The sequence below is a fragment of the Clarias gariepinus genome, chromosome 26 (genome assembly GCF_024256425.1).
Source record: "Clarias gariepinus isolate MV-2021 ecotype Netherlands chromosome 26, CGAR_prim_01v2, whole genome shotgun sequence".
In the NCBI taxonomy this organism is placed as follows: Eukaryota; Metazoa; Chordata; class Actinopteri; order Siluriformes; family Clariidae; genus Clarias; species Clarias gariepinus.
In genome coordinates this window covers 432355-450984 of record NC_071125.1, presented here as the reverse complement: position 1 = coordinate 450984, position 18630 = coordinate 432355, and the positions used below count along the sequence as shown (strand labels likewise).

Genomic DNA, 18630 nt, shown 5'->3' with positions numbered 1-18630 from the left:
GCCTATTCGTGTCACTCCGCGTTTGGGTTTACCATACACGCTACAAAGGGCTAACCGCTAAAGCTACGTCTTGTGGTCTCCTCGGGTTAGTTCCTGACAGAATGACTGAGCCCCATGTGGTGAACCCAGCGGCTCTGCGATGTGGTGAATCAGAATGCCGAGCTAATCAACAAGCTACCTGGAAAGCTTGCTACTCTACGTCGGACCTACGACCTAGCAATAGACCTCCAGCCGAGAACTGTCCCACCCCACGGCCACCTCTACTTATTGTCTTCGACAGAGATGCAGGCGATGGAGGAGTATGTGACGAATGCTCTTCGCCATGGTGCCATCTGGCCCTCCTCCTCACAGGGTTTTTCTTCGTAAAAAAGAAGGGAGGCGAACTTCGTCCATGTGTCGACTATCGGGGGCTCAACAATATCACTATTAAGAAACGACACCCGTTGGTTTCTCGGGTTTGCAAATTTCTATTGTCGCTTTATCTGGGACTACAGTACAGTTGCCGCGCCCCTGACCGCCCTGACTCACCCATCATCTTACCCTTTCCGACTTAACTCCACCGCCATCTCCGCCTCCGAGAAGCTCTGCTCCCTTTTTACCACCGCTCCTATCCTCCTCCATCCCAATGCCAGCAAACCATTCATTGTAGAGGTGGACGCATGAGATGTGGGCGCTGGAGCTGTTCTTTCCCAACGAGGTCCAGATCAGAAACTACATCCCTGTAGTTTCTTTTTCAAAAAATTCGATCCCACTCAGCAGCGATACAGGGGTAGGGACCACAAAGGCAGAGCAGAGGACAAAGTGGTGGAAGCTGAGAAAGGAAGAATGTTGTGAAGTCTTTAGGGAGGAGTTGAGACAGGCTATGGGTGGTCAGGAGGTGCTTTCAGTTGACTGGGCAACTACAGCCAATGTGATCAGGGAGACAGGTAGGAGGGTACTTGGTGTATCATCAGGTAAGGGGAAAGTGGACAAGGAGACTTGGTGGTGGAATGAGGAAGTCCAGGAGTGTATACAGGGAAAAAGGCTAGCTAAGAAGAAGTGGGACACTGAGAGGACTGAAGAGAGTAGACAGAAGTACAGGGAGATGCAGAGTAAGGTGAAGGTAGAGGTGGCAAAGGCCAAACAAAGAGCATATGAGGACTTGTATGCTAGGCTAGACAGTAAGGAGGGAGAGGGGGATCTGTACAGGTTGGCAAGGCAGAGAGATAGAGATGGGAAGGATGTGCAGCAGGTTAGAGTGATTAAAGATAGAGATGGAAATGTACTGACAGATGCCAGGAGGGTGATGGGAAGATGGAAGGAGTACTTTAAGGAGTTGATGAATTAGGAAAATGAAAGAAAACAAAGAGTAGAAGAGGTGACTGTTGTGGAACAGGAAGTAGCAAATATTGGTAGAAGTGAGGTGAGAAGGGCGTTGAAGAGGATGAAGAGTGGAAAGGCTGTTGGTCCTGATGACATACCTGTGGAGGTATGGAAGTGCTTAGGAGAGGTGGCAGTAGAGTTTTTGACAAGTTTGTTTAACAAGATCTTGAGGAGTGAGAGGATTCCAGAGGAATGGAGGAGAAGTGTATTGGTGCCAATTTTTAAGAACAAGGGAGATGTGCAAAGCTGTGGCAATTATAGAGGTATAAAGCTAATGAGCCAGACAATGAAGCTGTGGGAAAGAGTAGTGGAAGCTAGGTTAAGGGCAGAGGTGAGCATTTGTGAGCAGCAATATGGTTTTATGCCTAGAAAGAGTACATCAGATGCAGTATTTGCTTTGAGGATGCTGGTGGAGAAGTACAGAGAAGGTAACAGGGAGTTGCATTGTGTCTTTTTAGATTTAGAGAAAGCGTATGACAGGGTGCCAAGAGAGGAGCTGTGGTATTGTATGAGGAAGTCTGGAGTGGCAGAGAAGTATGTTAGAGTGGTGCAGGACATGTATGAGAGCTGTAAGACAGTGGTAAGATGTGCTGTAGGTGTGACAGAAGAGTTCAAGGTGGAGGTGGGTCTGCATCAAGGATCGGCTCTAAGCCCCTTTTTGTTTGCTCTGGTGATGGACAGGATGACAGATGAGGTAAGACAGGAGTCCCCATGGACTATGATGTTTGCAGATGACATTGTGCTCTGTAGCGAGAGCAGGGAACAGGTGGAGGAAAATTTGGAAAGGTGGAGGTATGCTCTGGAAAGCAGAGGAATGAAGGTTAGACGCAGCAAGACGGAATACATGTGTGTAAATGAGAGGGACCCAGGAGGATCAGTGAGGCTACAGGGAGCAGAGGTAAAGAAGGTGCAGGATTTTAAGTACTTAGGGTCAATGGTCCAGAGCAACGGAGAGTGTGGAAAGGAGGTGAAGAGGCGGGTACAGGCAGGTTGGAATGGGTGGAGAAAAGTGTCAGGTGTGTTGTGCGATAAAAGAGTATCAGCGAGAATGAAAGAAAAGGTGTACAGGACAGTGGTGAGACCAGCGATGCTCTACGGCTTAGAGACAGTGGCGCTGAAGAAAAGACAGGAGGCAGAGTTGGAGGTAGCAGAGCTGAAGATGTTGAGGTTCTCTTTGGGAGTGACAAGGATGGATAGGATTAAGAATGAGTTTATCAGAGGGACAACCCACGTTAGATGTTTTGGAGATAAAGTCAGAGAGGCCAGATTGAGGTGGTTTGGACATGTTCAGAGGAGAGATTGTGAATATATCGGTAGAAGGATGCTGAGGTTGGAACTGCCAGGCAGAAGGTCTAGAGGAAGACCAAAGAGGAGATTTATGGATGCAGTGAGAGAGGACATGAAGTTAGTTGGTGTGAGAGAAGAGGATGCAGAGGATAGGGTTAGATGGAGGCAAATGATTCGCTGTGGTGACCCCTGAAAGGGAACAGCCGAAAGACAAAGAAGAAGAACAGATTTACAGTTAACATTATACATTAAAATATAAGTGCAGGGGAGATTTTGATTAATACCAGCGTATAGAAAGGAACCTCATATCCTAAAAAGAAACCTTTTAAATTTGGACATATATTTTGTTTAGTTATTTTTCCTAAATGCACCAGCATGCAGAGCGCCTCCTACTAATTTTATTGCATTCTCTGCCTTCTTACATTGTTGATTTAAATTTTGCTCTTACTACAGTACATTTATTCTTTTAAAGTTGAGACAATAATGAATTTTACAAGAATTTAAAATCTTTCACAATTCAATAGCTCCTAATCCATAACAGCTAGACTGATGATTTCATTAGGAGCGCCCCTGCTGCTCTACCACTACTTTACTTTTTATAGTATTTAACCTGTTATTTCCAGGTGCCTATATTATTTTTGGTGATTATACTGTAATTGCAAATTCTATTTTCCCCTTACAAATGAACATTTTTACAAACAGGGCTAACCTCTACATTATTAGATGTGCTACACTGTCAGGGACAATAGATAATGCTTTATGAAGATATTTGTAGATTTTACATTGATAATACATATTTAAGCTATATCTTTAGTAACTCAAGGTAATTATTTTTTCATAATATGAATGAAAATTTAACAACATGGATTTAATGTATAAAAGGTTAAAAAATGTAAAATTATTGTTAAAAGCATTTATTCTAATTGGCAATGTTGAAAATTCAGTAATTTCTGACTCTGACTGAAACTTATAATTTAATTATAACAATGATAATAAAAAAAGTTCCATAAATGTAAGTAAGATTTTTAAGGCAAATATTACTCTGTATAAATATAGTAAGTAACTATGTACACTGTGACAAGTATGTCACCATACATATTACATACATGATACACCAATAAACCTCCCACTGAGTAAAGAAGAACAGAAAAAAGTAAGTTTAAGTAAAAAAGTAAGAAATCATAGAAAAGGAGGGAAAACCATTTAAGAATATCAATATAATACATATATAATATACCCCTATAATACAGGTCTGAGTACATAGCGGCCCCTAACGCATGGCGCTGAGGAAAAGGGCCGTTTTTAAACTGCATAGGTATTCAGTGGAACTAAAATTGAGGAGCTGGACGGAAGTAAAATGTGGAAATATAAAAGTAACTTTACTGCGTTACTTTTATTATGATCGTGTTCTTTTTCCTCATCAGGCAATTAAGATTAAAAAGTGACTTTTAAAGCATTAAATTGTTCTCTTTCAAAAGCTACACTCGATGCTGCGTGAAAACACTATAAGAACATCTTTTTGTGTAGCCGGTTGTGAAGCATGTGTGTATCAAACACGCCAAATTTTTGGTTTATATAACCTCGGTCAGGTGACGTGATCTAATGAAGTGCACCTGCAGGGTATAAATAGGAGTGAACCGGAAACATTCCTCAGATCTTTTTGTCCTCAGGACCGTATTGTGTTTGCGTTTTACACAAAATTACATAAATATATACCTACTCGTACAGCTGCTCTTATTGTTTTATATTTGTTGTTCAGTTATTTTATTTTTAACTTTAATTTTTATATTTTATTTTATTCTTTCCTAGTTAAATTTACCCTTTATTTTAATTTTCATATTTATTTCCTATTCCTATTTATAGTCTTTTATTTTTATTTTTCACGAGTAGTTGTCTAAGCATTTCACTGCATATCGTACTGTGTATGACTGTGTATGTGACAAATAAATTTTAATTTTCATTTGTGTGATGTGTGCAAACAAGTTTCAAAGTTTTAACTCACCGATATGTTGGAGTTTGTTAGGAGATCCGTACTTCCGCCTCAGCGACGCTCTCTCTCTCTCCCTTTTTTTTTTGGCGACCTTCATGACGAGTGAACTCTTTCATGGAATAAGGCTTATTCATCCCATGTTTTCAACTTAGATTAATTTGAATATCATTGATGCAAAGGCGCGGTTATATGATGATATCACAAATAGAAGAGACGCTTGCGCGCTCTCTCTCTCCTGGGACATCATCCTTCCTGAAAAAGCACACTCCCCACTAAGCTGCGCAGACTGACATCTTCGCTGATGGGGATAAAGCTTTCAGGCAGCTGATCAGGCTGGTGCTCTACTGCACACCATGGCGGTTTTTGCAGGCTTACCAGGCTGACCTGCTGAAAGACTTGAGCACTGGTGGGGCTCTTCATGATAAGGCGTTCCTGAAATTACACCGAGCCACAGACCTGTCTCTTTGTGCAACAAAGCAGATGGCCCATGCTATCGGCTGTTTTTATGGCTGCGATGGTGTTCCACGGAGAGTTACCTGTGGCTAAATATCACGGGCATTAAGGATAAGGATTGTGCGTTCCTCCTTGATGCCCCCATCTTGCCTTCCGGCCTGTTTGGAGACGCCGTTAACTCCAACTGGGTCAGCCACCCAATCCCAACCGGGTCTGACACTCGATGTCCGCCTTCCTTAAGAAAGGCGGACCTACGTACTGTCTTCTTCACGAAGAAGAAATCCTGAGGCTCATTCACTCCGGACCGTGGGGGTGGTTTCCCCCCGGGGAGGGGCGCGTAGAATTCCTTTCAAGGATGAAGTGTTCTCCCTGGCACCCCCAGGAGGTCGGTGTTCATGCTCCGCCACCACTGGTGTTTCGGGCAACAACACCAGTTTCCAAGAAATGTTAGTTCTTCTGTCTTTTCCTGCCATGTTTTAGGATGCCGAACATCTAATACGACCGTCTAACCAAGCTGCTAAGACTTTTGCCCCTTTCGGAAAAACTGGCATCATGGAAGCTACTGCCAAGTATATCTCCTTGGGTACTAAGCACTGTAGAGAGAAGCTACAAGATCCAGTTCTTACATCGCCCTCCACGTTTCAAGAACGTGGTCTCCACTTTCGTCAAACAGTCAGAGTCAGAGTCAGGCTACTACAGTCAGTATTTCTTGGTTTCCAAGAGGAACAGGGGGCTGTGTCCAATTTTAGATCTTCGTGGACTCAACCGCTATCCAAAAATGACAGGTTCAAAAGCTTGACTGTCAAAGTGATTGTTTCGCAAATCTAACCAGGGGATTGGTTTGTGACAATCGATCTGAAGGACACATATTTTCACATAGAAATATTGCCACAACACAGGAAGTTCCTGAGGTTCGCTTTTGGAGGCGAAGCTTACCATTATCGGGTCCTTCGATTTGGCCTAGCTCTGTCACCCACACATATACAAAATGCATCCATATTTTGTACAACATATGTGTATGCGTGTCGAATCCATTTCCAACACCCTGAAGGAAACCAAGCTAGGCCAGAAAGTGACTGTTCTTCACTTTCAGAGACATTTAGGTCTCATGGCAGCTGCATCCACGGTGATACCTTTGGGTACCTTCTGCACACGAGATCGTTTCAGTTGTGGCTAAAAGCAAGGGGATTTTACTCAGGGCCAATCCCCAGAGGCAAATAAGGGTTACGCGCCAAGGGCTTTGTACCCTTTTTATGTGGTTTAAACCCTAGTTTCTGACTTTGGGTCCCACTCTATGTGCGTTTTGTCGTCACGAGACGCTAACGACAGACGCTTTCCTCATGGGCTGGGGTGCGGTCTTAGATGGCCATCCAGCCCAAGGGAGCTGGAGAGGCCATCTTCTCGCGTGGCACATCAATTGCTCCAAACTGATGGCTTTATTTTGGCCCTAAAACCGCTCCTCCAGCAGTTGAGGCTACTATGTCCTAGTGCGGGTGGACAACACTACGGTAGTCTCGTACATAATCGCCAGGGCAGACTGTGCTCGCGCTGCTCGAATAAGCAGGTTCTGCTTGGGGCACAGGACGAGTTCCTGTCTCGCAGGGCGATGTACATTCTGGCTAAAAGCCAGGGGATTTACACAAGGGCCAATCCCCGGAGTTAAATACGGGTTACGCGCCAGGTGGCTTTGTACCCTTTCTATGTGGTTCAGATCCCGGTTTCTGACTTTGGGACCCACTCTAGGTGCGTTTTATCATCGCAAAACGCTAACGACAGACGGCTCCTTCATGGGCTGGGGTGCGGTCCAAGGGAGCTGGAGAGGCCATCTTCTCAAGTGGCACATTAATTGCCTTGAAATGATGGCTTTATTTCGGGCCCTAAAACACTTCCTCCAGCAGTTGAGAGGCTACCATGTCCTAGTGCGAGTGGATGACACTACGGTAGTCTCGTACATAATCTCGCACCGCTATGATGGGGCATATGAACATGGGAGCCCTGGAACCTTCACGCACTAGAAGAACTTATGCCCTCAAGGTGAGGGTATTTGAAAGTGATGCATGGCGAAACATGTAAACCCAGTCCACTGACTAATTATTATTTTAGTGCTGGAGTGCTGGCTTATGCCCTAGTACCCTCAGAATGTACATAGCCGCTATTTCAGCTTGTCATGTTCTGACTGATGGGGTCTGGTTGACGCCCATTCTAAATCACTAGGCTTTTGACCCTTAGGATGTTTTTTCTTATAGTTACTTCTTTTAAGAGAGATGCTATTGCCTTAGCATACGAGGCGCGTGGTCACACTCCACCTCTAGGAATCAGGGCTCATTCGTTCAGGGGGATTGCCTCATCTATTGCGATGGCAAGAGGTGTCCCCTTGCAGAAAGTGTGTTATGCGGCAGGTTGATCCTCTCCGCACAAAATTGTTAGATTCTATAGTTTGGATGTTTATGCTACTCCGGGCTTACAGGTCCTCGAGTCAGCCTCCCAGAGCTAGGTCTGAGACCTCCTTGACTATTATTCGCACACGCAATACAACCCTGGGGGTCCAGACACTTGCAGTGCGGCGGCATTGGTATTCTCGTTCCCATAGTGTTTTCGCACAGCATCGAGTGTAGCTTTTAAAAGGGAACGTCTCGGGTTACTTTGCTGTAACCCTGCTAATTCCGCACTGCTTGCCTGACTGGACGTCCTTTCAGAAAAAATTTATCTAAGAAATGTTACCGGTTCACTTCTATTTATAACCTGCAGGTGCACTTTATCAGATGACGTCACCTGACCGAGGTTATATAAGCCAAAAATTTGGCGTGTTTGATACACACGTTTCACAACCGGCAACACAAAAAGATGTTCCCATAGCGTTTTCATGCAGCATCTCGTTCCCGCTTTTTCAGGGAACAGGGTTACAGCAAAGTAACCCGAGACGATTCAGATATTTAAAGATGAATTTGTGTTCTTAATTTTCATCCCCAGTCTCGATTGAAGCAAGTTTTACTGCGCTTTTCAAGCAGTGTTTCTCCTTCTCACCTTCTTCATATCATCACCTTCATCTTCTTCTTCTTCAAACATTAGCACACGTTTTTGCTTTTTTTAAATAATTAGTTAGTGTTTACCAGAAAGCTGTCACGTCATATCCTTTGCCCGCTCACATTATTACAAAACATAAAATTACACACATAAATAAAAAATCATAATCATAAATCATAATTAAGGTCAGTTAACTAGTGGTCATAACATTTACAGTTTACAGTAGTTAACAGCTTAATTAGCAGGTAATAATTGGAAGTTAGGGGAATTTTTTAAATGTTTATTAATGTTACATTTGAACAAAAGTTAACAATTTAAAACATTACATTAATACGATACAAGATACCTAAAAGAAAAATACAAACAAACAAAAAAAAGGGCTGCCGGGGTAAAACAATAAATGTACACTACAGTATGCATCACTAGGCTGTGAAGAGTTTAATATAAACACTATGGTCTTGTCTTTGAGATCATCCAAATAGTCAAGAAATGATCAACAGGAGCCCAGTGGAAAGAGTGGACAGCTTCTAATACCTCAGTTTTCGCATCACGCAGGGCCTGTCATGGTCCTGTTACATCAACACTGTGATGAAAAAGGCCTGGCAGCGTCTCTACCGCCTCAGACGAATGAGAGACTTCAGACTACCATCAAAGGTGCTTAGGAATTTTTACTCCTGCACCATAGAAAGCATTCTGATGGGAAACATCACGACCTGATTTGGAAACATCACCATGCAGGACAGACGAGCTCTACAGAGGGTGGTGCGATCAACTGAGCGCCTCATTCGCATCGAGCTCCCTGACCTGCACTCTACCTACAACCAACGGTGCTGGACCAAGGCCCTCAGCCACCCTGACAATGGACCTGTTCTCTTTGTTGCAATCAGGAAAGCGCTTTTGCTCCCTGAAGGCCAACACAGAGAGACTGAGGAGGAGCTTCTTACTGCAGGCGATAAGGTCTCTCAACCACAACACCACACAGGACTAATTATTTCTCCATTCGTGCATTTTTGCACATAGGACTTCCAACATTGACGACGACTGCACATCGGCACAATCATATACATTTACATCCACCCTGGACATTTCTGGACAGTGGCATATTCAGGCACCTTTTACCTTACTCTGGACATTTCTATTCCATTTCATTTTTGCACATTGCACATTATGGTCATACGCACATCTAACATTTAACTCTACTACAGGCAGCACGGTGGTGTAGTGGTTAGCACTGTCGCCTTGCACCTCCAGGGTCCAGGCTCGATTCCGGCCTCTGTGTGCATGGAGTTTGCATGTTCTCCCTGTGCTTGGTGGATTTCCTCCGGGTACTCTGGTTTCCTCCCACATTCCAAACACATGTAGGTTAGGTTAATTGATGTTCTCAAATTTCCCTTAGTGTGTGAGTGAGTGTGTGTATGTGTGTGTGCCCTGCGATGGATTGGCACCCTGTCCAGGGTGTACCCCCTGTCCAGCCTTGTGCCCTGGCAGCCTGATAGGCTCGCGACCCTGAATACAGGATAAAGCGTTATAGAAGATGAGACGAACTCTACTATATTCCTATTCTTCTTCAGTGTACAGTACAATCCAGTTTGTTTCTTTTCCCCCTCAATGTAAAGTGTATTCTTAGCTGTGGACTATGTTGTAAATATGAGTTTTCTTTATTTCAAATTACTATATTGTATGGCTAAGTGTTTCTATATTTAATATTTTTATATTTTTTGTTTTGTTTACTAATTTGATTTGAATTGGCCCAGAATATATAAAAAATAATTCCCAAGGATTCAGATTGCATGTAACTGATTTTTTCTATCTGTATAACAGACACCATTTCCAACATCCACCTTTGAAAATATGGAGTGTAAGATTTCCATACCCAACATTTTTGTAGAGCTTTAGGTAGATGCAAAGATTGCTAATTCAGCATGTACAGTACGCTAATGTATTTGGTGAATGCACTGGAAAAACAAGAAATAATATTTGACCAATATCCTGCCAGTGTACAGTATGGCAAAGTGGGTGACAATTTGAAATGTTACACCTGTCACACTGTGCTGAAGCAGATCGATAAATCTACCCCAGTTTGGATTTGGAGCAGTGAAGACGATGTATGACTTTAAATCAAATGGTGTGTGTTAATAATGGAACAAGAGTGTATTCTGTCTGTAAGTGCTGAAAATGTTTGTCTTTTATTTTTAAATTGTGATTTGTATTGCCTAGATGTTCGGTCACATGGGTGGCGCAGGTGGATATTTATCTAATTGTGTTTGCTGTCTAAGCAGTGGGAGAGAGGGGGTGAGTAGTGGGAGCGCTCACTTTCTGTTGACCGTCGTAAGCCGTATGCTGTAATGTTCTTTTATGTGTTATCAATTAAAGGGTGAGTACAATGAACGGGAACGCGTCACAGAGGAATTCCTTCTACTTAGCCTCTCAGCGGCTATAGGTTGTCGCTAAACTGTCCATGATTTCAATCCACAAATCTTCAGACAGGTCAATGCATGACTCAGTACTTCAGGCCTTTTGTAAATGATCAGCAGATACTTTAACATGATGGGTGGAAACAAAAACAATGTGTTTTGCATCATACCACTAAAGTTACACATGAACTTTTGATTGTATCTGAGACTTTACTGTGGAAATGTTTTTATTTTTTATGAGTTTACAGAGTGTTTCTCTGTCCTTTGCACATTTAAAACCAACCTTTCCACTGAAAGAAGCCCAAAATATTCTCAATCGTATTTATTCCTTCTTTTAAAAATAAAGTTTTTTTGTCTGCTAAAATTGAGATGTGTGTTGCTGTGGTTTGTGGTTAAACTAAAATGCAATTTAATTTAATTGTGGATAAAATAAATGCATGATGTTACAGTGTAAAAGCAGTGATTACCGCGTCCTGATGAGCAGTGTGTCACTTCAAGCACGGCTTACAGGAGACACGAGGAGAGAGTACTTATGTTGGACTTTTTTCATAACCAAATTGAAAAAAATTCTCATTGACTAAAATTAAAATAAATGTAATAAAAATTTATGCTGTCCATCATATATAAATATCTAATCTATATAACAACAGAAATAAGAAAAAAGTAAATTTGCAGTATAAAGTTTGTATTTTTTTTCAGCTTACAGAGGGAATAGACAGGACTTTAAGGTGATCATGAAGTGTAAAACTGATCTGCTTGGTGCTCTTGTATATTAACATAAATAACAGAGACGTCATCATTCTGCTGCTCAGTCTGGACACTCCGGCTCTCACACTGAAACCTGTTAGTGGCACAAATTCCATGTAAACTGCAGGACATTTATACATTAAATTTATAGTTTTTGACAACAAAATTTCAAAATTTGTTAGACTGTGTGGATTAAAAAAAGCTGCAGAGTTTTACCTCCTGTTGTAAATCAGAGCTCCAAAAATGACTAAGACAATGAAAATCACTCCAACTGTCACAACAATAATGATCCAGGATAACTCGTGACAAGGATTTGCTTCAGCTTTGCAAAAAAAGAAAAAATACAATCACTTCGTGAATGAACACAGGTCACTCGAGACATTCATGAGTGTTGTGAGCAGACGGACCCACCCTCGACCTGAAGGCTGATGGTTTTAGATCCTGACGTCTCCTTGGTTTTCCAAGTGCAGGTGTAATTCCCAGAATCCCTCACGGTTAGAGCAGGAAAGTGAAGAACGGGTCCTGATGTGTTTAACTGCTCGTTGTTCTTAGACCACACAAACTGTGAGGAACTGTGTGTGCAGCTCACATCACACGTCAGATTTAACGAGTCTCCTTGTTTAAGAGTTCCGTTTCCACTGAGCCTGATTAGTGAGACCTTTAAATCTTTTTCAGAGAGCAGGAAAGACTCCACGTCACTTAATTAGCACTGAGAGGGGGTCAATAAATATATAATATAGCTGAATCCTAAAATTTGAGCTGTTGAGTCAACATATTTAAAAATGATGTGCTACATGTATGTTAGTTTATTCTTTATAAATTATATTTCTCAAAAAAGATTACAGTGAATCCTTGCTTGTATATCAAAACACTTGTTTAGCAAAGCGCATTTCCCCATAAGAAATAATGGAATAACAAATCCAACAATTTGTTCCACAACCCAAAACTATTCATATAAAAATAATAAATGCAAAATATGAAGTAAAAATCAACCAAATTACCCTGCACTTTACCTTTGAAAAGAATTGTAGCTGTAGTGATTTAAAGAACAAGAGGGGGGGGCTACCGTGTATTATAACTCATGACTTCCACAAACATGTGCGCGAGCGGACACACCAGTTACCGTCAGGGATTCCCACAAGTGCACAGACTCGTGGTCACAGTGATATAGTTAACAGTACACGCATGCACAGGTGTTGACTATAGGAGTGAAGCACGCACACTGAGACTGCTGGTATTTCAAGACCTCACTCATTTACCAAGTTGTAATTTATAAAAAATTTTCGCTTATCTTTGCGAAACACTCACAGGTACTCGCAATCCAGGGCTCCTCTGTATTTCTATAAATATGTGTTTTCTATATAATGTCTTATACCACAGCACTACTGAATTATTAATTCTGATGGTCAGAAAGTGATGACTGATTGCATGTAACAGGTCAATTATTATTATACAGCATGCCCATGGTATGTTCTTACATTTAAATGTATTAGCAGCTGAGAACATTTTTAATAAATGGTATGAAAACACTCTATTACAGTGGAACCTTTTGAAAAGATCATTATGTAAAGAAAATTTACCTGCAACTTGTAGAGTCACTCCAGGATCACCTACCCACCTGCCACCGGGCTCATCAGTTATAAATCTGAATCTGTACTCTCCAGAATAACTGAACTGTACATTGTGGATTAACAAAGTGCAGTTTGATTTGTCGTCTCCAACGTACTCAAAGTCTGACTTGATGTTTGATGAGCTGTTATAAACATACGGAGGGTCTGTACACCTTCCTTTGTTTGAGTTCATCGAGCACCAAAGCATTTGTGCCACCTGAATTCCCTTAGGATAATAATAACTACAGGGAATGGAGACACTGGATCCTCTTACAGCACAAACCGCCTCTGGATATTTCACACTCCAATTACCTGAGAAATAAGTGTTTACATTAATGCACCAAGATTTCAAAAGGTACGATTTTAAAACAGATACTGTATCTCTCTTTCAAGTTCTACACCGGAGACAAAGCATGTATTAGGCTACGTTTACACTGCAGGTCTCGATGCCCAGTTCTGATTTGTTGCCTATATCTGATTTTTTTGACCGTCTGTTTACACGTTCTTTAAACTATGACTCATATCCGATACACGTGTTTACACTCGCCATGCCATCTGAAACAACGCGCATACTTAAAGGGAGGTTCTTGCGCTACACACTAGCCAAGATAGACGAAGGTGAAGTATGCTTGACGCTCTGCGATATATGCAAAGTTAACGAAACATCACCATGGTTTTAAAATGGAGAAGGAGAAAAAAAACGCATAATTGCAGCCTGCGCATATGCTTCTTCTACCAAATACTGATTTCTTAATTTTATTTAGCCCTAATAAGCATAAAAAGGGGGGGGGCTTTTCCTTTTCCATGTCACCTGCGATGTTATAATTTCACACGCGCTTCCACCGGAGAATAACATTACATCATTAAACCGCAAAGAAGTCGCAGTTTTAATGACGTACAGAACACAATGACTCAGGAAATCCGATCTGTCTGTTTACAAGGCAATCACATTAGCACATACAGTATCTGATTTATATCTGCTGATATATTTATTTCCACATATGAAAGAGGCCTGAAACCGATCTTAAAAATATTGAACATGCGTTTTTTTCCTGTTTACACCGACATAGAACATATCCGATATGTGTCACATATGAGCAAAACATCGGAATCGGGTCACATTTACCTGACGGTGTAAACGTAGCCTTAGACATTTCTTTAAATAGTCCAACACACACACACACACACTGACACATGACATGAGTGTTGTGAGCAGACGGACCCACCCTCGACCTGAAGGCTGATGGTTTTAGATCCTGACGTCTCGTTGGTTTTCCAAGTGCAGGTGTAATTCCCAGAATCCCTCACGGTTAGAGCAGGAAAGTGAAGAACGGGTCCTGATGTGTTTAACTGCTCGTTGTTCTTAGACCACACAAACTGTGAGGAACTGTGTGTGCAGTTCACATCACACGTCAGATTTAACGAGTCTCCTTGTTTAAGGGTTCCGCTTCCACTTAGCCTGATTAGTGACACCTTTAAATCTTTTTCAGAGAGCAGGAAAGACTCCACATCACTCAATCAGGAATGAGAGGGGGTCAATAATTATAATACATTTATAAAATCTTTTACAGCTTTTCTTAAACACAGTTTTCTTGAACACGACTCCCTGATTATTGAGTAATAAAGTGCCGTGGCGTGTGTGTGTGTGTGTGTACTGACAGACAGCAGCAGGGATAATAACACACAGACGAGTGGAGTAACTGAGTCAGTATCAGGTGTTAGTGAGTAAGACATGATGACATTAACACTGTGTGTGTGTGAGAGTACTGTACTGCACTTTTTACTGATTCATTACAATCACAGAAAACATCTGCACTAAACTGCACCGTTCCTCATCACTGAACTGAAAACCTTCTGTATCTTACAGAACAGCACATAGTGTATCTTTAAGCTTCAGTCTAAAAGATCAGTAAAAGCTTCAGTCATTTTAAAGGGACACTATATTCAACTTTCCAGCTGAAATATTTATGTTAAAGGTACAAAAGATAAGAGTACCGCTCCAGGATCTGTACAGGTTAGTACTGTTGGTTCTAAGAGTGTGTGTGTCTGTGCCCATAAATCTTGATGAGGGGAATCCTGGATGCCATTTTGATTCAGAGAAAATTTCTCCATAAGAAATAATGGAAACTCCAATGATTCGTCCCACAACCCAAAAATATTCATATAAAAATAATGAATAGGAAATATAAAGTAAAAATAAAACAAATTAACCTGCATTCTACCTTTGAAAAGAATCAGGCTGTGTGTGTGAAGCAGAGACAGGAAAGGAGGGGACTGCTTTAACACACACACACACACACACACACACACATGAAAATGGATGTTAACTTTACTTACACTACAAACTTTAACCTGCACTTTGTCCTGGATGAGGGGGACGAGGAGGAGGGGGTTATTGTGTAGGACGACTAACACACACACACACACACACACACACACACACACACCTACACACACACACACACACACGTGCACATGGATGGATGTTGACACACACTCACATACATACAGTACAATATACTGGTGGTTAAACATTTTATAAATTGACTTACACACTGGCAATATTATACATGGTAGTAAATATTGGTATCTGGTGACTGCAGTGTCTATTTCTTGTACAATACATGTGAGCTACTTCTATGATTTCTTCGCATCTGGGAATGTTAGATGCAGTCTTTTCATATCTGCGGAAATTCGGAACTCAAATGTTTGTAAGTCGGGGACTCCCAGTATTATTGCATAATAAACTAAATGAGACGTCCTGATCAAATTAACACTGGACTCCGATTTACTGTTACAGTTCATGAATAACAGAAAATGATTTAAAATGAATCAGGTAAGTAATAAATAATTTTGTGTTTTCATTGTAATCATTAAATCTTACCTGCAACTTGTAGAGTCACTCCAGGAACACCTGTCCACATGCCACCGGTCACATTAGTTATAAATTTGAATCTGTACTCTCCAGAATAACTGAACTGTACATTGTGGATTAACAAAGTGCAGTTTGATTTGTCGTCTCCAACGTACTCAAAGTCTGATGTGGTGTTTGATGAGCTGTCATAAACATATGGAGGGACACGACACCCATAATCTGTGTTTGAGTTCATTGAGCACCAAAGCATTTGTGTCACCTGAATGTTGGGATTTGATGTTGAATAATAATAACTGCAGGGAATGGAGACACTGAATCCTCTCACAGCACACACTGACCCTGGATTGATCACACCCCAGTCTTTAGTGTTAGTGTTCTGAGTGAGAACATCTGTGTAGAGAAATAATATGTGATTAAAATAAATGTATAATTTTATATATTTTATATATTGGGTTTATATTGTATGCAGTGTGTTTAGTTCACATCTTAACTGTAATTTGCATCTGTGTGAGTCATGTGTGTGTCTATTATATGTATACAGTACCTGTCTTCCTACCTGGAAGGAAAAGGAATATTTAGATATCCTTCAATTTAATTTAATTTAATTTAATTTAAGTCAAGTGCTTTTATATAATCAGAACTAAAGTTAAAAAACAGGGCTTCTAAAAATAGAAGACATCCTAAAAGGGTTTTGTAAAAACAATTTATAAACAAATATTAAAAAAATAAAAAATAATTAATGACTTTCATCACCACCTAAACCAGAAGCCCTGAGGGATTTTCTGGAGAACTAATTTGACTGACTGATCTGATCATGTTTTACAGCACCTTTCACAAACTATTTAGGATAAACTTTACAATCTATTAATTTAATGTAACTCTTGTGTTACGGGGTGTTTGGGTTTCATTCCAGAGACTTCAGGATCTACTATAAAACTCAAACAGGCTTTTTGAGCAGCATTTTTATTTATTTTGTTGTTGTTGTTTGTGCACTCTTTTGTTCTTTGTCTTTGCCTTATTTGTTTTTTATCCTGATCTTAACCATGCATTGAGATCCAGGACATGAACAAGCTTATTGTAATGTGTTCTGTTACTGACTGATCATGTTACTGAATCAAAAGAACTAAAACTTCACTAAAATCAGCATCATTCAAATATTTTTTTTAGACAGTAATAAATAATTAAACAACACGACACATTGTAAACCATATGTGTTAGTGTAGAACTGAATATGACGCAACATCAATTAGTATTAAACCAAGCACGGTTAAAACTCTGAACAATAATTCTGTCTAAGAGTGAGATGATGTTTCATACCGGACAGCGAGAGCAGAATCAGAGCCAAGTGCAGCGTCTTCATCTCTTCTTCAGTAAGAACTTCACACACTCAGTGGTGAGACTGTTGTTACTGTATACTGAGCTCACTGACTCCGTCACAATATGCAAAGTATATAAGCTGTTCCTGGGAAAAGAACAAAGAATACATCTAGTGTGGGTATAAACACAAACTGAAGAACCACACCGTTCATTCATGATGGTGAGAGACCTCAAGCAAAGCACCCCACCAAAATAGAAATATTTTATAAAAAGTCCCTTCCTCTTTTTACCTTCTCATCTGTATTCAGAACAGCTTTACCACAGTTGAATCATATTTAACCATTAATCCTTTTCTCTACATAACTTTTTATCTTATTGTAAATGTGTTGTGTGAAAACCAAAAATGCCCTCCCGTGAACACAGAGTTTCTGTAAACACATTGTTGTGTTGCTCATGTTGGGTCAAATGAGATGTACAAATAAACACCTGGTTGAATTATTTTGACCCAACAACTGGTTTATTCTTTATTCTCTGTTTTTTCCAAATGTCAGCCTGCAAAATAAAATAGAAATAAATATACTCGGTTATAAATTTTAAATGTTGTAGTTGTGGCAGGAGCGAGCTTATTTCCATGTTCATTTACTTTTCCACCATCGCACTTTGATATGAGGCTGTGGGGAGTTCTACATGTTTTACTTTAAATATAAACATCATTTTTAAAAATGCTTGACTTAAAAGTTCATCATATTGCAACACTAAGTGATGGTGTGTAGTAAACAGGTGGACCAACATTGTGGAATATCTGTGAAATATGGAGATGACTGAAGCATTGTTCCACATTTTGTGCCTTGGTGATGATACAAGGATTTTAACTACAAAAAGCGGTGTCTTCCCACCTGGGAGTTTCTCCAGCATACTGTATACCAGATGGATGGAAATGAGTCCATCATAAGAATGTGTTAATGTATAAAAGTAATGTGAGTTAATGTATAAATGTTGCTGTTTGGTGTCATGTGACTGACCATTTCACGCTTTTATAACTGTTAAATTTTAACAATCATAAATCACCCTTAAGCAGTAAAACTGAAGCTCCAGCGGCGCTCTGTATTCACTGAATAGAGAATTTCTGCTCTGATATATTTTAATAAGTTGGAATCTGATCCTGTGTGTCTCCTGACGAAGTAAACGAAAGTAAACATGTTGTTCTTCTCTTATTAAACTATGATTTAGGATGCACCATGTCAAGTGTTTTCTGAAGTGTTTAATGTCTTGTTTATTGCTGTGATGATTTTGAGCAATAAACCCCTGTATAAAGAGAAAGTGCTGGAAAGATTACAAAACACACTGACTTGGGTAAAAGTGCTTCTGTCGGAATAGTTACTTAAAAATGGAAAAGGAAACTAAGATATTTATTCTGGTTAAATTAAATATCAATCCATTAACTCCTTTACAAATTAATCTCTAACATGTTTACAATTGAGCAAAACTAATCCTTCTTATGCTAACACTGTAAGCTACAGTATATTAAACAGCACCAATAAACACAGGACT

At 40.5% G+C, this 18630-nt stretch overlaps 1 protein-coding gene across 1 annotated transcript; it reads right to left on the bottom strand.

Annotated features, from left to right (window-relative positions):
* Window positions 1–260: 260 nt before the first annotated feature.
* On the bottom strand, window positions 261–17122 carry LOC128513813 (sialoadhesin-like). The gene is made up of 8 exons (XM_053487362.1): window positions 17080–17122; window positions 16101–16152; window positions 14114–14274; window positions 12858–13199; window positions 11677–11943; window positions 11494–11593; window positions 4652–4689; window positions 261–400 (listed from the first exon to the last, which is right to left on the bottom strand). Exons 1-8 carry the CDS (start codon window positions 17120–17122, stop codon window positions 261–263), a joined length of 1143 nt encoding a protein of 380 aa, XP_053343337.1.
* Between the last annotated feature and the right edge of the window lie 1508 nt (window positions 17123–18630).

Excerpts from the sequence above, each read along its gene's own strand:
- LOC128513813 (XM_053487362.1), bottom strand. The coding sequence starts at position 17,122 with ATGAAGACGCTGCACTTGGCTCTGATTCTGCTCTCGCTGTCCG. Across the intron at positions 14,275-16,100 it reads TGGGGTGTGATCAATCCAGG|TTCCTCACAGTTTGTGTGGT; the intron begins GTCAGTGTGTGC and ends CTGCACACACAG. Across the intron at positions 4,690-11,493 it reads GCTCTGATTTACAACAGGAG|GCGGAAGTACGGATCTCCTA; the intron begins GTAAAACTCTGC and ends AGCGTCGCTGAG.